The sequence below is a fragment of the Ctenocephalides felis genome, unplaced genomic scaffold, assembly GCF_003426905.1.
Source record: "Ctenocephalides felis isolate EL2017-DRISC unplaced genomic scaffold, ASM342690v1 CF-g0.4_SCAFFOLD_00845, whole genome shotgun sequence".
NCBI lineage: Eukaryota > Metazoa > Arthropoda > Insecta > Siphonaptera > Pulicidae > Ctenocephalides > Ctenocephalides felis.
The window spans coordinates 43,989,517-44,017,216 of NW_020536999.1; the positions used below are offsets into that span (position 1 = coordinate 43,989,517).

General features: G+C 26.7%; 1 protein-coding gene across 1 annotated transcript in view; it reads left to right on the forward strand.

Annotated features, from left to right (window-relative positions):
* Window positions 1-27,700, forward strand: part of LOC113375134 (tachykinin-like peptides receptor 99D) — a 106,955-nt gene that overhangs the window by 23,057 nt on the left and 56,198 nt on the right. Inside the window, exon 4 of the mRNA XM_026615086.1 lies at window positions 8,591-8,741. Within this exon, the coding sequence (XP_026470871.1) occupies window positions 8,591-8,741 (151 nt within the window). The remainder of the gene's footprint in view (window positions 1-8,590; window positions 8,742-27,700) is intronic.

Here is a 27,700-nt window from a genome sequence, read left to right on the forward strand (position 1 = left end):
TACTAAATAATTCATGTATATATATATATATATATATATATATATATATATATATATTTATAAATATACAAATATATAAATATACAAAAAGCAGAAATAAGTCTAAGGGGTTAATTAACTTTTATCTAAATTAGTTTTTTCAATTTAGAATCCCATTTTTAATCATTTGTGTGAATAAAGCATGTAAAGTATAGTTAATTGTGAAATTATTACTTTACTTTTATTACTTTTTGTTATAATAATTAAAACCCTTCTTTCTTATATTATTTACTGTACTTTACCTTACTGCGTACTTCGTGATTCAGAAATTTTTCTCATCTATAAATAAAAATAATACACTATTATGAATATTCATAATTTTAATGCATTCTCATCCTTTCCTAGACAATATTTTTTGCATCCCTCAGAGTATATTAATGATTTTATTTTTTCTATAAAATGATGGTTTTTATTCATTAATTCTCTATTTTAAGGACATCTATACTTGGCACCAGTCTTGGTTTTTGTGAGAACAGTGCTCAGGACTTACCAAACGAATTTATGTGAAATTTTAAGTGGCCATATAAACTTTATATCAAAGCCAGATATGAACTTATCCTTGTTATTTGACCTATTTAACGTAACGGTTATTCGACCTATTTTACACCTCGAATATAATGGCTAATAATTTTTTTAATAAATATGAATTATCAAATCCTATTAAATCTATTCAAAACTGCAATTCAAAAATTAATCCCGTAATTGAAAGAGTTTGCGAATTGACTATAAAAATATAGAGATGAAAAATTTACGTTACAATTTTTGAATCCACTTTTAAAAAAAAAATGAAATAATTTAAAATTATGAAATAATATCATGTAAAGTTAATTATGACATTTTGACTATGGATTACCATTAGATATAGAAATTTTATTTGAAATTAATAGAGTATTGATGTGATTCACTGTTGCAATTGTTCAATACTTAACATCAAAATATACAATCAAATTATATTATGTTATTTATTATATCTTATTATGAATATGTATATTCCTATACTCATATATATTTTATCCTCTTTGAGCAAAATCCTATTTAGAGTAAAACCTCTTATACGAGGCAATAAAAAAACATTTTCGTTTGCACGAGATTTCGACGAATCCGAGATGGAAAGCTTATTCAAGTATATTCATTTCAAATAATGGTCTTATTAGTATTACGAATAATAAATTTGAGTTGTATTGAATAATAAAATTGGTAAAATGTAAATCTTATACGTCGTATCATGGTATCATTATTTTGCTCTGCAATGTATGTAAGAAACAAAATACGTAAAAGAACGCCGTCTAACGGATAAATATTGGTACGGAACCCATAGGAATGTAAACAAAATTTTTACTCATATCTTAAAATCTCTATCAATTATCTGATAATTTGATGTGCATATGTCTAATGTTCATTTTTGACCACCAAAAGGCATTTTTCTTAACTTTTTTTACTAGATCTCCGAAACCGCTAGACCTGCCTTCATGAAAATTTGATCGATTCTTCATCTTATCAATACAAGTAAAATGTTTTTTGAATTATTAAAATCGGACGCTCCGTTCTCTTAAAAACTGATTTACCAATTTTGACACTTTTTGCCCCGTATCTTCGGAACGGCTAGACCTGCCTTCATCAAAAACTAATCAGCACGTCTCCTTATCAATATGAATCGAATGTTTTTTTTTAATATTCGCCTAATGCATGTTCCCGAAATCGCCGGCGAAAATTTGTATCCGCACACACACATACACGCACACACACATATACACACACATACATCCATTTTTTCTAAGGTATGCCAAAATGTTCAGAAGGTTTTGATACGTAAAGATATATAAAAATTTTCATTTTCGATTTTTTTGCGATTACTATAACTTGCCCTACAGGAAGTTATAATTGTAATAGATAAAGTATGTCATAACTATACATAATATTTAAAATTAATAAGGCTGTGTTAATAATATTTATTGCAATAATATCAACATCCTCCCGCAAAATTTTGTCAAATAACTGTGTGTAATATAACGCATATTAATATGTGCGTGCAGACCATTACTAAATTAATATTAAGTAAAATTATATTTTTAATAAAAAGAGATAATTGTACAAATATTCAGTCAAATGGTTTTTTAATCTTTACTGGATTTTTAATGAATTTATTAATAAAACTCGAATTTGTGGATCTTCTCGCTTTTTGTACCCTGTTTTAAACTGTCTGGAATTTTCTATAGTTTTTTTTTAGTTATAATAATTTTGTAAACCTATATTTTTCCTAGTAAACAAAAATTGTACGATATCTTCAGTCAGATCCTTCTTTATGTTTTATTGCATATTTTCCTCGAACTTTTTTATAAAACTCAAACTTGTGAAACTTTTCTCGAAAATATTCCCTGGGTATCGGTCAAATTAAATCAAATACTTTTTTCAATCTATTACAAACGTTTGACTTAAACTGTCTGGAAATTTCTATAGTTTTTCTGCTGAATGTGAGTTCTATTATGACAGACAGACCAAACTGAGTGGATTTTTACGGTCCGAAAGGCATTCTCTGGTCATCATTTTTCTTCGGACAGGCCGAAAGATTCTACCTCATATTTCTGAGTGGGGTCTAGACAATACACGAATCAGGATCGAACACAACCGTACGTGCCCTTTCACATACTAAAAATAAGTAATTTTTCAATAGCAATGGCGATGACTTAAATTGTATAAAAATAAGATGAGATTTGACATCTGCTATTTATCTCTAACCTTTGGTACTAGGGATATTGGTTTGATACTGCAGTTTCTTGATATTGATTCTCGTATTTTATTATTGCCTGGAACTGATATTTTGACAACGAATATATATATATATATATATATATATATATATATATATATATGTTGAAAGTGTTTAAATTTAATATTGAAATGTATGATTAATTTCTTGGAGGGCTTAACATCAAGTAAAAAATATAAATACGTAAAGATTTTTTAAAACATCTTTATTTTTCCATACGTTTCGACGTAAAATTCTACGTCATCATCACTGACTTTGAATTTCTTAGATTCTCACTTACACATATTAATACAGCTTGTAGAAAATTAATAATTGGAAACAAGCTCTAAATGTCATTAATTTCTTTTTTATAAAGAATAAAAAATAATTAATAAATAGAATATCATACGTAAGCACTCGTGCCAAACAAGAATAAAAATGATTTTTATCTTTTATATGAAATTCTTCTGTAATGATTTATGCAAATACACTTTTCCTAAACGATGATTTGGATTTTGATAAATCTTTCTGAAGTTTGTTAAAGGATTTTTTTAAGATGTATGTGATTATAAAATATTAGTAATATTGTAGAAATAAATGGAAAAAAATGCTAACAGCAACATATCATTGTTTGACATTGAAAACATTTTGATACATGAGAACTGTCATCTGCCAAAAATTTCGATTCACTTGAAATTTAAATTTAGCTTAGACAATATTAGTATGTAATATCCATATTTATGATTATGAATAAGAAAAATGTAATATCTACAATATTAAGCCCAAAACCAGCTGAGATATGCCAGAAATTAAAACAATATAAGATACAATATATGTTTGAAAGATAAAATTATATAATTTAGTTTAATAAATAATATAATACGTCTAATATTACATATAAATTATTTTTTTAAACTTATGCATGTTGTATTTTGTTTTACTTTACTAAATTATTTAAATACAAAAGAATATTTCTACTTTATATTATTTAGAATATTGTTTCATGTGCCAAAAATTCATTTGTTTGGCATTGAAAATATTTAGCAAGTTCATGATCTTAGATTGAACAGTACCATATGAGCTAGATTTTATAAATTAATTCATCTTAGATTTTAACTAGAGTAATAATGTTTATTAGATTATTTGTAAAAAAAAATTAATTGCCAAAAAGCGCCTACGCGATTATAAAAATTATAGACTATTATATATTATATAATTTATTGAAGCAATTATATTGGTTGAAAATAGCAAAGGTGATATTGTTCTTTTACCGTAGATACTATAGGGCTTCGAATAAAGAATACAAAAAGTAATAAAAACAAAAGCTTTTTTAAAAAAACATTTCTTCATTCATTTATTGTCGACGTTTCGGAACTAGGTGGATTTTTTATATAAAATGAATAAAAAAAATTGAAAAAACTTTCAATTTTTCTAATATTTTGTTATATAATCCATTCATTTATTTTTATTACTTTTATTTGACCTTCGAATAAAGAATACAAAAAGTAATAAAAAACAAAAGCTTTTTTTAAAAAACATTTCTTCATTTATTTATTGTCGACGTTTCGGAACTAGGTAAATTTTTTATATAAAATGATTAAAAAAATTTGAAAAAACTTTTAATTTTTCTAACTTTTCTAATATTTTGTTATATAATCCGTTCATTTATTCTCATTACTTTCATTTTGATTATATTGTCATACTTCTGAAATGTTATTTCTTAAGCACGTAGCACATGAAACAAATAACTATCGAAATATGTTCAGAAAGTCTCTCATTTATTGCATAAATATAGGAAAATGTTAATTTACTATTATTTCTGAAAATTTCCATCTGTACCCGTTTACCCTATGTACATTTGAATGTACAATTTAAAACTCTACATAATTATATAAGCAAAAATATATATTTGTCTTACACGTTTTTGAAATAAATTATCGCATGTAAAATTAAACGAGTGAAATGAACAAGAAATTAAACTGTTGCCCAATTCCAACTTTACCGAAATATTTCATTTATGCACATTAATTACATCCGTTTCGTATCCCGCCTTAATATAGCAATGTCGAAAATATTCATGAAATGCATAATAAATATTCATTTTTAGTACAATTCTAAATTTGAGTTAAATTTTAAATGGAAATAGCGGAATAACATATTTAATTTAAATTTATAGATAATTACACATTATAATTTCTCATAATGTCTTTGTGTGAACAAATGTTTTATTTCTTTAGTACGCAGTTGATAAATGCGTCTAGGGCGATGACACCTTTTAACAGATTATATTTTGCTCGTGTGTAGAGTACTTTTTTATACCACGTTGTTCTCTAATTACTGTTTCATTATTATAAAAAATATACCTCTCAAGATTCTTGCATAATGTGCATTAAGCTGCATTAAGATAATGTAACATGTATTTCATTCTCTTACTATCTCATTAATAATAAAAAATAATTATATATATACATATAAACCCACACATTTAATAATAAATTATATATGTATATATATATATATATATATATATATATATATATATATATATATATATACATATATAATTTATTATTAAATGAGTGGGTTTTTATGGTTTGCTTATATTTAAATTTTTATATTTCTTCTCTCTATCCGAAAAAGAATTCAGAAGTTTTTAATTATATTAATTGCCGCTGGGGATAAACTAAACAAGTGCACTTTACAAGAAAGTACAAACTGTAATCCAAGAATTCAAACAAGGCAACGAAACCGTCTATTCCAGAACAAGTTCCAGCAAATACCATGGGAGCAATATACATGAACGTGTGAATATGTTTATATTAGAAATCACAAACCCCAAATATTTCTAGTAATTATATGTAAATAAATAAAGTAAGCTTGCATTCAATTTGTTAGATAACGTTGCCAGTAAAATGCCCAGAATATAATATATGCGCACACCTAATGTGAAATTTTCAAAAAAAATCGAATTTTAAATTTTTCCGTATTTCAATAAGTTATACCTTTAAAAATAACATACTAAAATTTTAAATCGATATCTTAAATAGTTTTTTAGTTAAGAGTTTATATATAGTATATAATATAACGATCATTTTATCTTTAAACACGTTTTTCTCGAAACAGCATTTTTCGAATTTGCTGGAGTGATTACTCGGAGATAAATGATTCGATCGCTATCAATTTTTTTTTTTCATCTCCGGTATATAGTTCTCCATACGATGACCCTCCAGTGTTTTGATCTAATAAAAAATCGAATTCTGGCAGGCCAAAAACTACCAAAATTTTGGGAAAAATTTAACTTTTTTTTAACATGCCGCTATTTTGTCAATTTTTTATTTTTTTCTTTTCGCCCGAGGGTCATCGTACAGACAATATGTTTTAGTTTCACGAGATTTTTTTTATATTTTATCAACGGAGAAGGCTGCAATCACTCCAGCAAATTCGAAATTGCGTGTCATTTCAAAAATATTTAATATTTTATTTTAAAATTTTTACTGTGTATTCTCAAAATATGTATAAATGTATCCTAAAATTTTGAAATAGATTCACTAGTTTTTTTTAAATCCCATAAATATTTTTTTTGGTTGTCGCACTAGGTGTTCACCTTAATGCAATTATTATTTATTATTTTATTTCCAGAATTGCGCGTTCTATTATTACTTATCATAGTAATATCCTCGATTTTGCCGTTAGCATATTTCCTAGGAAACAAATTCTAAGAATATTATTTTACATAAGTTTACCACAAGGAAGTGTTTCACATTAGTTCATTGTTCAAATACAAATGCAAACTTCGAATCTATAAACTAATTCCGTCATGTCGAGTTGCAATGACATATTGGTTCGGTTTCCTGAAAGATGCGAACAACGCAATTTCCTGTAACAATTTATTGCAAATTTCTCAGCTGCAATGTTAAAGTTGGTGAGCGTCTGCGGCAGAATTCGCTTATTCTGAGGCAAAAATGAAATATTTGCGAAACGTGGGTGAATAAGTAGCTGACTCTGTTGAGAGACTTACCCTGTAGCTGGAAACATTAGGTTATACTGTATTCAGGCGAGGAAAGTCGTATTTAACCCAATATATTGGATAAGGTTATAGTTCTGGCTACCACTGTGATCCTAAATCGATGTATATATATATATATATATATATATATATATATATATACATATATATCAAAAGTATTATGAGTGGTTGGAATATTAAGTTGGAAGTATGTGCACCCAGCACTCTTTTACACTTATTTTCTGAATTATTTTAATTTTACAGACTTTTTACGAATAGGTTTGTTTCATTCTCACAAAATGTAATATAATTTTTAATAACTAAAATATGAATACAGACGGAGCCGGTCCTACCCTGAATTACAATGCATGCGAAAAATTTGGGCACAACGTCGAGGGGGCGCCATCACACGTAGTTTTTCGTATAATTTTATTGATAAACTATAAAAGCAATTAAAAAAATAGAGGAGATAGAGCGTCAAGAAAAATGGGCCGCTGAATACAGAAATATGAAAATGAATACAGAAATATGAAAATGAATACAGAAATTCTTGTTATCTGTTGCACAACCTTGAGCTTATCATAATATAAAATGTAGGGATTATTATGGTTCTTAGAAGATATAGAATTATGGTTCTTAGAGCTAGTGTGGTCTACAAATGTGCTTCAATCTATTGTCTGTCTTTAATCTAGTGTCTATTGTCAACCAATAAGAATAAACAATGTAAAGACTATTATTTATCTTACTCTGAAACTCCTGTTGCCGTAATTTTTTCTACATTTGGGCAGGACTGCCCAATATACAACAAATGACATTTCAATCAAGATATTGTTTGCAAAATTAATTGCTTGAATTGTGATGCATTGTATATTTTACAGATATGTGCATAAAATAAAATCACGTTGGATTATTCGTGGTTATAAAACTGCAAAATTATCACACGTCTCATGTAGCATTGCATATGAATTTCAAATAGAATGTAATAAATTGAAATATAGCTCAAATGTTTATATTAATATCAAACTATGTCTGATATTAGATCATCTACTAATACTACATAATAAAAAATCAATTATTTTTTAATACCTATATAGCTATTTACAAGAATATTCTATGAATCTGCATAGAGAGATTTATATTTGAGCACTGTTTATCTTCATTTTTCGTTCCAATCGTTCATTCTCAGAATTCTAAAGCATATTGGTTTTTCATTAATATCAGCATTGTATTTACTACTCAGTATGGAAATACTTGGAAATCTGTATTAAATATTGTGACTTGTTATATTTTCAATAAACTTTATATTATTATAGAATTCTCAGTATAGCTTCAATAAAATTGTAATAGACTCAAAATTATTAAATAAAATTTTTAATATAAATTGATTCATACAGTACTTGCCATATTTGTAAAAAATATTTGTTATAAACTTATATATGGTCTTCTTTAGATATAATCTTTATATACGGCCCTTTCCACTCGCAAATTGCGAAAATTCTGTAATGTATTTTGCAGCCGGATTTTGACATTAAAATTATCAAACCTAAAATTATAAATTTATAAAAGCATATACATACATTTATAATATATATATATATATATATATATATATATATATATATATATATATATATATACTAGACATTTATGTCTGTCTACACATGTGCGTGCGTTTGTTTATATTCCGTAGGCATGTGTCGAAATTATATTTGCAAGCCCATTTATAACTATCAGCAAGACCTATATCGACCTTTATGTTATCATAAATCCATATAAACACGGATTATATTTATTTGCAGGTATAACATATTGTTCATGTTCCTGTCGTATGTTTTGCCCATAGCTTCGATGACCTATACGTACGCGCGCGTAGGACTGGAATTATGGGGTTCGCAGAGCATCGGGGAATGCACCCAGAGACAACTTGAGAACATCAAAAGCAAACGAAGGGTAAGTCGATAATAAATATCATTACACAAACCTACTGTTTTTATATTTATATTTTTAAGAAATTTGAAAAAAGTACAACGTTCAACTAATGAGTTTCGTAACCAACCCGCGATCTTTCGGATTTACTACCACCTAGGGATAGTAAATGTTTGCATATAAATAAATGCAAATCATTTTGAAGATAAGGTCTTGTAAGAGCATAAAAGTATGATATTGTATAAATCAGTCTCCCTAAATAAATAGTACTTTTATTGACTAAAGTAGAACCTCGTTTATCCGGACCTCATTATCATGATTATACGGATTTGCGATTATCTGGACTGCCAACCGCGACCAATTTATATGTATGTACATACCTACAATTCAAATTTTTGCATGATTAATCCTGCATATAGTATATGTATGTAATGTAATCTTAGAAAATATATATGTACATACAAAAGAAATTTTCAAATTTTTAATGTATGTGTCAAATTTTTAATAAATACACAACATTTTACTTCATACATTTGATTATCCGGATTTTCGATTATCCGAATGCCTATCGACAATAATTAGTCCGATTAATCGAGGTTCTACTGTATTTATTTATAGTGACGAAATATTTGATAACAATCCACAAATTAAACAACATACAAAATATCGTTACACTTTTTTTAATTTTAAATAAACTTATTATTATAATAAGTTATAGTTTAATATAAAAATATTAAAAATTACGTTTTAATTTTATTAACGTTGAAATGAAATTGATTAAATTTTAATAATTTAAGTGAAGATTTTCTCTTTATCTTTTCAATTATTAGATATTTAGAATTTTCATTAAGCTTGACATAAAATTTTTGTATATGAAATAATATTAATAGTGGGGTTGAAACTTTATTTAAAATCATATTTTTTTAGAGTTGTCTTGTAATTCTTTTGTGATTATTTCAGAATTGATAAAATTTATTTAGCCGTATGATTTGATAAATACTCTCTTTTTAGATAGCAATATTTATGTAGGTGTATTATATCTGAAGTCAATATTTTATCTATAGTAACTCATTTAAACTAATCTACATTAAAATTAACTATTCATATTTTTAATCGCACTAATAATTTTTTTGTGTAATTTATTTATTCTTAATGAAATTAACTGAGATGTTGTCAGTATATGCAAGAAACCTTCAAATTGAAATTATTTCGATTTTAAGATTAACTCTCTGGTTAACCAAGATCAAATTTGACTTTCTGCAATTATATTGTAAAAATCATAGTAAAAATATCTTGTGCGGCAAAGTATTTTTTATTTTGGTGAGTAGGCCCTCGTGCCATACTAAAGTATCAAATGCCTGTTTGATATCGATAAAAATTGCTGAACAATATTCCTTTCTTTCTATTGCCTTTTGGATGCTATTTACTATCCTATGGCATTGTTGTATTGTGGAGTGCTGGGTTCTAAACCCGAATTGATGATCAGGTATTATATTTAAATACTTTTTCATTCAAACAATTATTAGTAAGAATGTCAAAAATAAAAAAGAGATATCTCATAGGAGATAATCTCTTAAATGCATTAACACCAACATCATATTGTCTTAAAAAATGTAAAGTATGTAGAAAATAATACTTTTGTTCCGGATTTTCAAATCATGCCCTTTATTTTCCAGTAGCAACGTCGTAAGAATCATTTCCCTCTACTTTCAAATATTGTTAAAAAATTCTCAACGTTGCTTGTTTTTGAGATATTAGTAGTGGATCTTATACCCACGGAATTTCGTGCTCCGCTCTACTCTAAGCATAATTAATTCATTGATTTTAAATATCTAATTAAAATTAGGTAATAATGCAAATAGCTACCATAGATTGTAATCAATATATCTAAAATATGTAATTTTATTTCACTTTGCAGGAGAAAGTTTCAATATTACTGGAATAGGTATAGTACAATACGAGTACTTATCCCAATTTCGTTATTATTTATCTGTCTAACAATTTCGTGGAACAATTACGATTCCATTTACCGCCGTTGTTTCGCCTGAAACAATGTCATAAGTAAATTCGGTTAATTGCACGTACGTTCCTACGCTCGCTTTTGTCAATTCTCAATGCTCAAAATGCAAACATATTCTCGAGCATTATTGTTTGCTCAGAGCTACGGAGGTAAAATAATATGGGATTAGATAGCAAAATCTCTTTCTTACAGTCATAAACATAGATTTAAATCTTAACTGTAGTAAATATAAAATACAAACAAACAACTATCTGACTATGTTAAAAACTCGCAGCTAATTCATCACATTCCCATAAATGTGAAATTGGGTTTATAATGAAACTCTTATTGATTTATTTGTTTCACTAATTTATTCACTTATGATTTAGATGTACATAATTGGACTTATTTTGTGCTTTTACTGGTTTCGCGAGATACGCGGGTACTTTCTTATGTCCTTTCTTATTGACGCTTGTACTAAAAAATTATTATCATAATAATAATAAAGTCAATAATATCATAATAAAAAAATTGAATGAAAACATAAGAACCTAAATTAAAATTTTGGAAAAAACTTTAATATTAAAGCATCTTCTCGCATGTCCATAATATTTTAGAATATTGGTTAAGACTATGAAATTTATCGTCATACAAAAGTTTATTATCGTCGCAAATTCAGTTTTAAACGACTAGCTACGAAAAAAGACCCAGCCAATCTTTATCATAAACTAATTAGCATATCAGTAGCTAATATTTTTAAACAATTTTTATATTTTCAACATAAAAAACGTAAGGCGTTTCTAATAAAATCTCGGAGCTCTTCTCTAGTTATATCGATTGTCTTGACTTTTTCAATTAATAATTTTTGCTTTTTCGACCAGATTCCTCTTTATATTACAGAAGCTGGCATTTGTAAATTGTGTTCGTTTAATAGTTCCTGTATCTACAGGTGAGGAGCCATATGCCCGAATTATGTACATATCGTTGTATGAGCAGAAATGCAAACAAACATGCGCTTTGCGGTATAAATGCAATTAGTGCAAATGAAATTATTTCAAAAGTGCAAATGTATTACACCTTGATATATTTGTTTTATAATTTCTCTGGTTTCCTTGCTCATAGTTGTTTCTATTCTCGATTGCTGGAATTACGGTTCTTTCATTCTGTAGTTAAATATTAATGAAATTTGGTTATAGTAATTGAATATAAGCTATACATACACGCACACACACACATATATATATATATATATATATATATATATATATAGATACTAGGGTGGTCCTTAATATGGATATTTTTGAATTTTGATAAAAAACAATTCTCTCAAAGGTTTAGCTCTTAATATTGTTTTTAGATAGTGCGCAATTCAATCAAAGTTTTGTATGAAAATTGCATGAAAAAAATTTCAAAAATTTTAAAAATGTTTTTAGATATAATTTAGTTAACAAATGAATGAGTTTTATTCAAAATTAGTCGCTAAGTTGTACCTAATTTTTTTTTTAAATTTAAAAAAAAAATGTCATGCTATTTTCATACAAAGTTTGATTGAATTGCGCACTATCTAAAAGTTAATACTAAGAGCTTAAACTTTCAGAGAATTGTTTTTTATCAATTTGGAACCATTTGAGCCCTTGAGAGAAAGGAAATTCGTAAATATCCATATTAAAGACCACCCTAATATATATATATATATATATATATATATATATATATATATATATATATATATATATATATATATATTTAGGTTACTATGATGAGAATATTTGAAGGTTCATATTTCTATTATAAGTATAAAATGTGGTATATTTCATTAAATATGATCACATAAAAACCTATTGTCTTAATTGGATGATTCACATACCAAGACATTCTAGTACTTTATTATATTAAAATAGTTAAAATTTATATTATACTCATAAGTTAAATTAATAAATTAATTAATGATCAATTGTGTATAAGAATTATAGGTCTCCTTAATAGTTTTATTTTATTTTTGTATTACTTTAATCATAGGAAAAAAATTAGGAACACAAAAAATGAAATCAATGAAGAAAAAAACAAATGAAGTAAATATAAACGGAAATAATCTCTCATAATCTCTTAGATTTCAACATCCAGATACAAGTTATGTTAATGTATATATGAATTACGTAAAGAATCATCAATCGTGTCATATTTCGAAGCATATATTATTATATAAAAGCGCAATATCGTAATTTGTAAAATTCTGGTACTAATGTATACTCCAAATAATTATATATTTAAGTTTTGACTAAAAAATAAATTATATTTGGCCAAATATGTTCTGATAATTTAATAAATAATTATTATTAAAGTTCGTGATCTAAAAAAAATTATAAATTTACAATTATATATGTGCAAAGCAAGCATCTATAAAAAAACGTTGCATTTTCACTAATTTGAATTATTTCTTGTGTTTTAGTCAAACGTGAAATATTAAGAACACTAAAACTAATAACATTAAAATCCAGAATAAAAGAAGTAATCGTATATAAACCTATTATTTTGTAAATATACCTCCCATAATCTCTCACCGGCTTACGTATGAGCTGAAACTTTATAATACAGTGATCATTATTTGTACAAGCAACCACAACAAAGCTCAGACGAAAGTTCAAAATCTTGAACACAGTCAAAGTTGCAAGATTCTGTGATATCGTTTCACAATAGGTAATAGATATAACAATGGGTTTCTGATGTAACTATGATGGCATACGTGTAGAATCTATTCAGGGCTCAACATGACTTATAAACTGGCAAACTGACGTAATACTGAACTTCTCGTGTCAGGTTTTTGAAGTAGTTAACACTTCAACGTCGAATGAAGTCTTAGAAGGAACTTATCAAATTTTAAATAATATTTTAAGTTTTATCATAAGGTAGAAAGAAGCCAAAATTCAAATTTGACGTTGAGCATTTGTATTATATCACACCAAATAACACATATCAAACAAACAATTATCTGACTCCTTTCTAATTCTTTATTGTAGAAATTTGTTTTTTCGCTATTTTTTTTATTTGTTTCCTGGTCCTTCTTACCCTATAGCTGCGGTAACAAGAAGCGGTCAGATGGCAAACAGGTTCAATATTTTTAATTTTAAACGAATTTTACCAAATAATAGTTACATTATTCAACTAACACAAAATATAAATGTCATGGGTACATTTTCACAGAAATAACACTATATATAACCTTGTTCTGGTACTTGGTCATAAAGATTCATCAGTAGAGTTGAAATAACTATTTATTTAATGTATATCTTGTAAAATTAGCTTTTTTAAGTACTATTTCTATTGTTTACATGTTTTCTGAGGTAAAGATTCAGTTGGTTCTTCTTATCCCCACCAACTGAATTTGAACCAGCTTTTATAAAGGTTATATGAAATGAACTAACGACGAAAGCAAATACTTTTATTATGGATTTTTCAAACATTTCCGTTTATCGTCCGATTTCAACGTCGTAAAAATCAAGGTTTTGGCTGGTTAAACAATTTTTCCCTCTACTTCCAAATATTGTTTTAAAAAATTCTTAACTGTACTTGTTTTTAATGTAATTTTGAAATATCGGTGGTAGACTTTTTCACCCTCAGATCTATAAGCCCCGCTCTACTTTATATATAATTATTCTTTCCAAATGTCGGCAGTTCAAATATGATCAAATATAAAAATTACTCGCCTACAGCCCCTTTCATTTGTATAATCCGCTTTTATGTAATTCATAAGCCAGGTACTCTGCGGCATTAATTTGCGCTTATTTATGGCATTCGCGAAAATTTCAACGTTAATTATAAATACCTTGTTCAAAGCTGAAAGTATTCCTGCAACTTTTCCAGCAAAAATCAAGAATGTTTTCTTCCTCAAGGAAATATCTGCTCTAGATAATATCTTATAGTATATTAAGATTTGGTATTAAAAATATTGATTCAAATGAAAACTCAACTTTTGCTCATTGATAATATAGAGCTATTAGCTATGCAATTAATAAACACTTTGCAGATGTAGAAATTTACAATATTTAAACATTCCAATTTAAACATTACAATTTTTAAACATTCGGTCATGTATAAAATCTTGCAAAGCAAAGCATAACATTAAATTAGTGGTGTATGGCATTGCACTCCTTTAATGAAATATTCGAGGAATATTAAATGTAGTAATAGATTATTATAAATAATGCAACTTTCATTATTCTTATTTTATACAAAGTAAATAAACAAAACTTAATCAATCGGATTTAAAACTATTTAAATGAAGAACATTGTCTAATTCTTCTAAGTATTATATGAACTGAATTGCAAAGTAAAATAATTTATTTGATATTATATATAAGTATATATGGTATTATATATAAGTAATGTTTAGAATTTTGAAATTTAAAAACAAATTGAAATTTTAAAAAAATCTTTCCCCAAAAGCAATCGTTTTGTCAACACAAGCAAAAATTTTTTTAAATCATTCAAAATCGTCAAAAACTAAACAGCACGTCTTTTCATCAATGGGAATAGAATATTTTTTGAATCATTCAAATCGATTAATTGTCCCCACAAATACACACACACATCCATTTTTTCTGAGGTGTGCCAAAATGCTCAGGAAACTTTGAGACGTGAATATGCTAGAGTCTTCATTTTCGATTTTTAGCCCATTACTCTTACTTACCTAAGGGAAGTTAATAAAAGAGTGAAATATTATAAAGATTTCACCTAAAAAAAAATTTTATTAGATTACAAAATTATTTTAGTAATTTGGAAAACAAGTTTGATGTCTATTATTAATAATAAATATAATGTACATCATTAGCACTGGCACATAACACTGAATCTGTCGGATTGTGGATTAATTACTATATAGTCATTAATTAATCTACAATTACTGTTAGTTTTAGTGTTAGTGCCAATGATATGCATTCTAGTTGAGTATTATTATAGATACTTTAACTTTTTGCTTTAAATTATTTATATTCATTGATTTATTTTACATTTTTCGTATTATAATATAATTTTTACACCTATATTATTAGAGACCAATGAAAAATATACAATATCAGACTGAATGATTTTGTAATTGTCAGAGATTGATGTAAAATGAACTTCCCTTTATATTAGGTTGTCAAATATCTTCCTTCCGCTTTTTTGCTCTTGGTTTATAATACAAGAAGCGGAAGGGAGATATTTGACAACCTATTATTTGGACTTGGTAATATTTTGTCGGAGATTTATGTCGAATGAATTTAGGTGATCTTTGAAGAAGTTTCTGTACTTTTACATTACAAATCTTTATGGATCAAATTTATTTTGATATCTTAGAATTTTTGAGATGTTTAATTTGCAAGCTGATTGATTGATTTAACTTTGAAGCCCTATAGTTATATGCCGTATGTCCAAATTGGTTATTAGTAATTTTGTATATATATAAATTTTGTTGTGCGCATTTGGTTTTGATTTCCACCCAAGAAACCAGTAAATCCAACAATATGATTTAAACCTTCTTGTCTTCTTTCCTTTTGTCTTGCAAAATTTTATTTTTTTATGTATCTGCAAAAAAGTCTGAATATTATTATTATTAAAGAAGAAAAATTTCAAATTAAAATTTATTAATACAAATATGGCATCTTCTTCCATGTGATCGTAATTTTGACTTTATCCAAGAACACATTCATCAGTTTACTAATTAAGAAAGTTCCAGGTTATAATGTTTACAAACGTTAAATTCATACAAACGCTCGCTTTGTTTGCCTTCATTAATACTAACCGCGAAAGTAATGTAATGTAACGTGCATTTTGTTATAGCAAAGTCTTACCTCAAAATAATTATATCCATATGGGGAAAGGTACTTTCTGAATTAGTTAAACAAGAATCTGTTACTTGCTGACTACATTATTTATTCTTCGGAAAGTTTTCGGCGAAGGATTGAAAGAGCAACCGAACTCAAATGTAGGTAGATCTTTACATCAAATACAATACGTGCTGACATGAAACTACGGAAATAGTCTTTAGTAGTAATAAGACTCGTTATAACTTTCTAGAAAATGCATATCATATTTCTAATTTATTTTATAACAATTAGTATTGATTCTAGGTTTAATTCGGAGCACCGAACCTATAAATAGATAATGATTACAAAATTTATTACTTTTATCGTCATTTTATATCATTTTATTTAGTGAAGAGTGGGACTTAAAAATCCGCGAATAAAAAACAATCACTATCTATCAAAAATCAGATAAGTTAAGAATTTTTACCAACAATATTCGAAAGTGAGGGAAAATAACCAGCCATCACTTTTATTTTTAAGACGTCACTATCGGGAGAAAATCGGCAATGTTTGAAAATCCATAACAAAAGTATTTTCCTTCGTGGTTAGTTTTTTTGGTAGTGAGCCTATTTTTTAGCTCACGTTACTTAATTGTGTAATAAGCTTTTTGTTAATTTTAAGTTAGATTCAACAGTTTTTATATGTAATCTCTGCAAAATTTGTGCAAAAATTGGGTCAGGTAAAATGCACCAACTGAACCCTTACCCTGGCAAAGGTGTAAAAATATAAAATAGCAAATAAAAAAGTACATTAAGAAAAAAAAAGTTATGTTACAATAGATAAATTAAAGAAATAGTTATTCCAATTCTGTTGATAAATATTTTTATACCAGATCAAGGTTATTTGCAGTGTTATCTCTTTAACACCCTTAAAATTTATTTTTGCATTGGTTGAATAATATAGCTTTTATTTTGTAAAATCTGTTGAAAATTAAAATATGACATTGGACTTGTTTGGTTTCTGGCCTTCCTAATTACCGCCGCCAATGGGGTAAAAAGAACCAGTTTTCATTTTTTTCAAAAACAGCAAAAAACACATTTCCACAATGAATTAGCTGGGAGTTTTAATGGACATAGTCAAATAGTCATTTATTTGATAAGGGTTATTTGTGGTGATATAATTCTTTTGTTTTCACAATTGCTCAAAGTGAAATTCGGTCTTTGTGCTGCATTCTACCTTACTTCAAAAAAGTTGTTCGAAAATTAATTACTAGATTTGCTGTGGATTGTATTCCTATATTTGTACAAAACTCAAAATTAACCTTTATCGGATTATATACTTTAACTAACGTTCAAATCTAATTATTTATTCACATAATTAAAAGCGATTCTTCTGATTTATTGTTTTCAATTCCATTCTATTATTTCCATGAGAGCAATTTGTAACTATTCCACCATTTATTCAAATCTCTCCCATGAGGTTTCTCCACGAAGTAGCTTAGCTATTTATTTTTATAAATGGGTGTTTAAAATTCACTCGATCAGCACTGGCGGGTACTTAAAATTCAAACAAGTAGTGAGAAAGAATAAATCTGAACGGCTTTATTCCCCAGGTAAAACTCAGCCGGTGCCAATTCCTTGTGAATGCATAAGTAATCTTTCGGTTTTTGTAAGCGAAGTGTTGTGGGGCCTATATTCAAAATCCCTGCTAAGACATTGACATTGGAAAAGCTGTCTGTTTTCTTAGGATTTAAAATCTGAAAATGATTCCAAATACATTTGATATGTTTTTCTCCAAATGCAGAAACTAAATTTGAGATAAAATAAAATCGATGGTTTCATATTCCAGAAATAAAATGTTGTCCAAGCAAATTAAGGGAGGGGACAATTTTTTAAAATAACGTGTTAAAATATATAGTTTCATAGAATATACAGTAAATCAATGATACCCATATTAAATAACCTAGACTTTTGCATCAAATCTATAATATAAACTCCCTTAATACGTTTCTAATATTATTATATTTTCTGAGACTATAAGAAAAATTCAAATAGGGTAAAGCTGGGCTTAAAATGGGTAAAAAAGTCCACCGACGATATCTCAAAACTCTGTAAAGTTTAGAATTTTTACCAACAATATTTGAAAGTAGAGGGCAATAGATATATAACCAGCTATTACCTTGATTTTTACGACGTTATTATCGAGAGAAAAACGGCAACGCTTGAATTAATTTTTTTCATTGTTGTTTTTTTTTGGTTATATAATTTTTTTATTGTGAGCGCTGTTGTTTAGTTTACGAGATCCTAATATAATTTTTAAGTTATTTACGTTATTTTATTGTTTTATAATATGTATTACTAATTTAGTAGGATCCAACAGTTTTTTATATGATCTTTATAAAAGCTTTTTTGCCTTTGGCCATCCCAATTTACCATGCTTATGGCATAAAAAGGACCAGGTAACAAAAATTTTGTAGATATAAAAAAACGCTTCTACAATGATGAATTAGTTGAACGTTTTACTGAGCATAGTCAGATAGTTTTATGTTTGATATGTGTTATTGTTTGTGATATAATTGGTTTGGTTTTTTCAATAACTTTGCTCAAAATCAAATTTGTGCCCTATTCTACCTTAAAATTTATCTAAAAAAAATTAATTTAATAAACTGTATTACCACCAAGAACCGACATAAAGGATTTAGCTTTCTTATGGCTTCCCAAAATAATAATTTGAAATTTAACAATTATTTTTGTCTTTATATACATTTTAACAAATTTTACTGAATGCAGATAATTTTCTGTACATGGATTGTCTAAAACCAGGTACTTGATGTCATAATGAGAATCTGCACTTCAAAGTTTCTTGTTTGAACAAATGTGCTCTTGTTATTCATGTCACCTTTTGTAAACCGATCAAAAGTTAGAAGTATCAAAGTTAACACCATCAACGATAAACTTTCTAATAAGTTGTTCTTTCGAACCATCTATATATAATCATTTGGGGTGTACAATGTGGTAATAACTTTACTTTTTGACACAACATCACTTGCCATATATAAATATAAAATTTTGTCATATATATATATATATATATATATATATATACATATATATATTTGAAGTATTTTGCAGCCCAATCGTCGAATTAAAAAAGAATAAAATTAAAATAAAATTTATTCTAAAACGTTTCTATACTCAATGTGTGTTCATCATTCAGTAATCAAACCAGGAAAAGCACAAAAAATATATAAAATTTATTAAACACTAAACTTGTGCAAAAGAACATTATAACTAATAATAATTAATAAAAAGAGAAATTAAAAGAGCACATATTGCCTTCAGAATATTGCGTGTTGTTCGCTCTCTGTGCATAGTAAGGCAAAAATAATCAAATTATATATATATATATATATATATATATATATATATACATATATATACTATGGTTCCTTGTTAAAAGCACTCCTGACTATATAATCTGCAACAATACTTAATTATATTCTAGTGTCAGTGTTCCCTATGTTAGTATAACTAAGCAAACGCCTTTGTTACTATAAACCGCAGTGCCAAAATAATTTATATATAGCTAGCAAAATCCAATAGCGTATAATTTATAAATAAGAACTACAATGTGATAACCTGAAGACATAAATAATTGAACACAGTCGCTAGAAATAATAAATCACGAGAAAATACCAAAGAAAAATAGGGCAAAATATATTACGAAATAGAGAAAAACCGAAATAAGAAATGCATGATACAAAAATTGGATCAAATAATAGCAATTAGATAAAGTAGGTACTAAAATAGATTTCATGCGTGTGTAGAATATAGACATTACAATATTAATGACGTCTGAGAATTCAATATTCAATATTGCAATATTGATAGGGCCAATTAGTAGGTAATTCCATAAGTACAACTTACATTGGTCTGCAGAATTTTGAACTTTTGAAAAAAGTATATATATATATATATATATATATACAATATTAATAAGCATGTTATCAAATAAAGAAAAACTAATTACAAAATCTTTAAACTTCGAAAGTTTTAACATATATAATTTTAGGTTATCAGTGCGTATAAAAAATAAGTTTGAGATGTTATCACTGCATAACTTTATATTTTGTTCCAATTTTTATCATGTTTTTAAATAGTTTGATTTTGTTTCAAAATATAATACTATTATTTATATCATTTGGAGAGCTTTAATTATTTAGGTATTTTTAGATGAGAAATTGATAATTGTAAGCAAGATGAAGTAAGATACTTTTATTTATATCATTGTGGAAGTTTCAATTATCTAAGTATTTTTGGATGAGAAATTGATAATTGTAAGCAAAATAAAATAAATGATTAAGAAATAATTTGAATTTTTATTCGGCTTATCTTTAGTAACCTTTTGCTGAATAATTTTATAACTCATATGAAAGTTTCTATTCTAAATATTTTTATCTATATTTCACAAAACGCTTAAAATTAACTAGTTTTAAATGGCATTGTGTCTTAAGGCAAAATGCTGGAACTTTCCGTACCTTAATGAAATATTCGAGGAATATTAAATGTTTTCAAATAGATCATTATAAATACTGTAACTTAGAATATATGTTTACAAAAAAATAAATAAACAAAACTTAATCAATCAAATTCATTCAAATTAATATTTATAAGAATTATATGAATTGAATTGCAAAGTTAAAATTATTTATTTGAAGTATATTAATGAGCTTTAGAGCTTTAGCTAGAAAAAAAATTAAAATTTGAATTATTTTTGATATTTAAAACAAGTTTTTTTCTGGAAAATAAAAAAATAAAATTAAAGAATTTTTTTTCTCACAAGCAGAAAGAATCATTCAAATCGGATGCTTAGTTCTCTCCAATTTTATTTTCTGCACTTTTTGCTCCGTGTCTCCGAAACGGTTGGATATGCCTTGGCCAAAAACTATCAATAAGAATCAAATGTTTGTTGAACCATTCAAATCGGCTCGAAAACTTGGACAAAAAATTGTATTCATACATACATACACACACTCGCACATCCTGTTTTTATTATTCTTCTATTATTATTATTATTATTAATATTACTAGGTATGACAAAATGTTCAGAAATCTTATTTCAGAAAAAAATTTAATTTCGATTTTTGGACGATTACACTAATTTACCCTACGGGAAGTTAATAAGTTTACTCTTTGAAACTGGTGAAAAGGCGCACCAAGATAGATGTGTAGGTTTCATTATATATTAATATATTATTTTTTAATTTTTAGTACAAATTAAGGACTTATTTATTATAAATCTACTATACGAATGCTTGAAAAAATGTCTAAAAAGTTCTCAAGATGATTTAATTATTTATATATTAGAAAAATGCGCAGGTTATCAATTAATCATCATTATGTTAAAACAATTTATGAGGACATAATAATCAATCTACTAGATCGCTTCAATTCAATGCTTTAATAGAATGGTCTATGTATATGAATAATTTTATCTATCAGGTTATTTAGTAAACACTAAACACCGAATTTGTACTATAATTTTTATATATTTTGTTTTAATTCGTACACTATCATTTTCATTATTTATATTGAATTCAATATATTTACCAAGTAAGCTTAATTTTCATAGCCCACATCAAGAATAAAAACATAAAATCCGATCCTAAACATAAAAATGAATAATTATGCTTAATTATTTAAGGTCAATTAAATTAGTTCGCCTCATTTGCATTTTCCTCTGTTATGCTATGACTATAAAATTCAATCTTTTTTTTCAAACGACCTTTTAAACCATCAAATTTACCATTAAATCCATCCTTATTTATCTGAATTGTCTAAGAGGCGTTTTAAAGTTTCAAGTGATTGCATTCTGCAAGTGCATCGTAAGAAGTGCAATTAACAGCGTCTGACACGGGATTAAGATCGGCGAATTTAAACCTCCAGAGATATCCTGTAAGTCCTTGACAATTATAGTTAACTTGTTTTAAATGTAAACTGCACTTTGGCTCCGGGATATTGTAGTTTGTATTGATTTTGTATTTACGTTTTGCGTAGTAATAGTTTAACAGTTCTGAAAGCTTTTGAATGCTATTAATACGAAATGTGGTATTTTGTTTTAAGCCAACGTTAAATAATTCTATTATATACGGTCACTTCGAATTGACGAAATTGGTGTTATATATATATATATATAAAGTTATAATTTATAAAGTTATAAATAACTTTCATTCTGTGTTTAGTTCAACTGCACGTGGATCACAAAGCACACAAGTTTAGATAGTTATTGTTATAGTTAGATAGTTAATGATGAATCTAACATAAAACATTTAATTGATTTATTTTTTTTAATTTATCAAAAAGTAAACAAAAACAAATTATTATAATCATTAGTTATATTAAAGTAAATATTAATTATTGAGCCAAGACCACGTAAAACTGCTCAACAATTTGAATTGTTTTTTTTGCAGTTATATATCTTACTCCTAGCTGAATCAGAAATCTTTTAAAACAACTATGCCTGAAATAACAAGTATTCAAAAAATTGTTGATTTTTGATTTAAAGGTTTGTTTTGTAAGGGTTCGAATAAATGTCGATTCAAGAAAAATAATATTCGCTACTGCTGCATTTTTTCGTCTTATGAGAGCGTATTTTCCGTCTTTACAAAGTTATTGTTATAGTTAATGATGAATCTAATATAAAATATTTAATTGGTTTATTTTTCTAATTTATCAAAAATAAACAAAAAGAATTAGTATGAAATATTAATTCAAAGAAATAATAATTATTAATCTCAGCAATTTTTAAGCAACATGGACTCTTTTTTTCAGTTATATTTGTTACTTCTGCCTGAATCAGAAATCTTTTAAAACAACTATGCCTGAAATAACAAATACTCAGAAAATTGTTGGTTTTCGATTTGTAGGTTTGTTTTGCAAAGGATCAAATAAATGTCCCGATGTGTCTCAATTGATTCTAGAAAAATAATACTCACCACTGCTGCATTTTTTCATCTTACGAGAACTGAGTAAATTTTAGAGAGAGAGTGGAAATGTGTGAACAAATTTGCGGCTACGAATGTTATTCTATTTTTTACGCATTATTTTATAATGAAAATCGCTAAAAATAAATGAAAACAAGTGGTGCATGGCATCGTCAGTTAAGGCAAATTGCTGAAATTTCTCCTAAAAAGTTTTAAATGTTTTCAAATAGATCATTATAAATACTATAACTTACACTATTCGTATTTTAAATTCAAAATATAAGAACTTATACATTATACGACGACGTTTATTTTGGTTTACATGAAAATTAAAAAAGTAAAACAAGCGGCGTTAGAATTAAAAGGCTTTATTTCCTTTCAGTAAAAATTATATATATTAAATTGCAAAATTAAAATTATTTATTTTGTGTATATAAGTGAGTTTTAGAATTTTAGCTAAAATTATAATTAGAATCCAATATTTGAAAAAAATACATTTTTTTAAATTTTGAAATTAATTTTTGTTTTGTTTTGCTTTTCCAAAGAACTAATAATAGTTTCTTCATACTCACAATATAAGCAAACTGTTTTTTGTATCATTCGAATCAGATGCTGCGTTTTCTCAAAAACTTAAATTTTATCTCCTATGGACCTGTCTTTGCTAAAAACCAACCAGCACATCAATAGGAACCGAATGTTTTTTGAATGAATTAAATCGGTTGATCCGTTCTCTTGAAAACTGACATTTTTAGCACTTTTTGCGCCATATCTCCGATGCCGCTGGATCTGTCTTTCTGTTTCAAAAACTAATCAGCATGTCTTCCCATCAATAGAAATCGAATGTTTTTTGAACCATTCAAATCGGTTAATTCCTACGCCCGGTATCGTTGGAAAAAATTGGTCTCCACACGCACATATACACATCCATTTTTTTTGAGGTGTGCCAAAATGTTCAGAAACCCTGAAACGTAAAGAAGTGCAAAAAGTTTTATTTTCGATTTTTTGGACGATTACTCTTCGGCAAGTTAATAATTTTGAAATGTTTCATAAACAAATTCATTTTCACAAAAAAAAATCAAAATTGAATGGTTTGTAAGATGTGAGTACATGCAAATTGTGTTACAGGAGACACTAGGTATATCTTTTTTGTATTAAGATAATGATTGTAGTTTACCTTGATTTATGATAAAAGTTGATACAGGAGACATAGTATTAATTATTGTTTGCGTTGTTATATGAAAAGAATTACTTAGAAATAAGTCAATTTTTTCAATAAAAAAGTGAAGAATAAATTATCACATGCGTTTTTGTCATTTTTTATCATTATTATTTGACCCGGTAGATATTGCAACTAGCCCCAAATACGGAGTAAGTTGTAACATCGTACTCTTTCCAGAAATTAATTAATTGTGAAATAGTGAACAACTGTTACGGAATTATTTTTACGGTATTCAATAGAGAAATACTTACATCAAATATTTTTATTTGATAGAAATATATACAGCAGATCTTAAAATACATTAATTTAAATTAAAAAAAAACTGTTACAATAAGTCCAAGCTTCCCTATAAATATTGTTCACTTTACGTTTAATTGACTTGTATGAATTTATTGTAATCATTTTCATTAATTACATACTCATTTCAGCATATTGAAAATATAATTCAAGTTCAGCATTATCGTATCGTATCAGCATTATAATCCTAGTCATCTACACCGGAATCAATTACATAATTCTCAATCACAAGTTAATATTAATTATGATCCTATATGCAAAGCATATTACCTGTGATAGTTTTAATAATAATATTCATACACAGAGGTAGGTAGGTTGTAATATATACCTTTAATCAACTGTCGAACGTGCAATTCGCCGCGATCCATGTAAACTATGAAATTCCGAAGGCATCGGCGCGTCAAATTAACAAGGAGGAAATTAGGTAACTGAATAACATAAGTTAGTTTTGTGTGTTCAGGATATTAGGACGAACTTCATTGAACTTTGAACATCATGTGAAAATCCATTTCCAACTCTCGGCAAATAATTAACAGAATCGAATTATTAGCGAAGGATGGGATGCCAACGATAATGGCTAAGTGATTTTTTTAACAAAAATATAGTAGTCGATAAAAATTTGGTAATACATTTGTTTTTTAACTTTCTGAAAAAATAGTTTATGAGTTTTATTAATTTCACATTTTCTCGACTTACGCGAGTTGTTTTGATGAAACTTCGTATGATCATGAATGAGTATGTAGACCTCAAAAGGGTGTTTAATTATAAAAATATTATAGTCGATTATTTACAAATATCAGGAAGCTCATGCAACTTGTTTTAAGAGCAAATCTTTGATACAATTATGTGGTCATACCATAGCAAGGCAAGACAATCAGCAAATTTTCTATTTGCTGTTAGAGTTTTTACATATCCATTATTTAAATTGTCGAATTAGTTTTTGGCAAAGGCGGGTCCAGTGGTTCAAGAGATACCGAGCTAAATGTGCAAAAAATTGTAGGTTTTTTAGGAGAAATAAGCATCCCATTTGAATGATTCAATAAAAACTTTCTGTTTGTGTTGACGAAACGATTGCTTTTGGATTTTTTTAATTTTTAAAAAAATGTTTTTTTTTTGAATATCGAAAATAAATCGAAGTTAATTTTTTTTCTAGCTAAAGTTCTAAAACTCATTAATAAACTCAAAATAAATAATTTTAACTTTGCATTTCTCATAAATATTAGGGAATGTCCTTCATTTTAAATTCGATTGATTAAGCTCTGTTTATTTAGTTTTCTGTAAACATATATAAGTTAATTATGGAAAAATAATCTATTTGAAAACATTCAATATTCCTCGAATATTTCATTACGGTACGGGAAGTTCCAGCAATATGACTTAAGGCAGGATGCCATTCACCGTTATTTATTATTTTTTTAAATCATAAATTTTTAATGAAAATGTTTCTTTATTTTTTCATATTTTTTACTACCATTGTTTGATTTTTGCTCCTGATTTCCGTCGTGCATCTTGTGTAAATTAATATAAATTAATTATTATGTGATAATATTTTTCTATGCATATATTTAATGTCAATCAAAATATAAATTATATTTTAGGACAATGTGCTGAACTTTATGCCTTAAAGAGTTTATCTATTGAATGAGACATCTTCCTTTTCTAAACATTTTTTTAGATCGTATGGCCATTTTTTTTTTAATCTTCGAGGAATAAATTTGTTTGAATATTTGTTTGGGTGATCTAGTAATTTTTTATGGTATTTTTTACATTTTTCTTTTATTACTTCATTATATTTATATTAAATCTTTTATAAAATTCATGTGTTTTTCAAGAAAATGAACCAGTGAATTCTATTAGAATTATTTGGAAGACTATCTTATGTAAATACAGTAATTCTTGGAAAATCTTCAGATTTAAAATGAGTTTTCCAGAAAAATCACAATATGAATTATAGTACATAAAAGCAGTAAATCTAAAGATTTCATTTAATATATATCATCCTTCGCTTGGAACAAATAAATGTTTAAGCTGAACTAAAAGCAAAGAAATTCATTGTACATTTAATTCTAAGAATGGCTCAAGATTAAAAATTATAGCAGCATGAGAAGCGGTTTGACTTCTTTGATCTTTTAATATTTTTTTCTCTTGCAAGTAAATTGCATATTCAAGCCCTTTTATTCAAGACGATTAAATTTTTAATTATATAAAATTCAACAGTTTAAAATAAATAGAAGCAATATTATTCTTTGCGTGTTAATAATACATAATATAATAAATAAATATATAATTTATTTATACTGAATGATCTATTTTGAATTTTAAGAAATAGAACTAATATTTGTTTGTTCTTTAACATATTTCAACATAAATAAGAACAAGCTCATTAATTAGTAGGGTTACAATGTAAACTTGGTTCAAGTCGTAAAAAATATGCCTTGTATTTCATTGTTTGTTTTTGTAGAACAGAAGAGGAATTAGCCTCAGAAAGGAATAGAATGTATTATGTATTATGAAAACAACGTTACGCATAAATGTATTTTTTTAGTTTATTTACACTCTATTATGTTCATAAAAGTTTTGACGTTCTAACAAATGTTATTTCTGGCAGCCAAGCAAAAAGCTAATTATAAATATAAAAGTTTTGGATTAATGTTCTGAAATAGCAACTGTGTTTATAAGCAAATAAATTATATTTTTATAAAT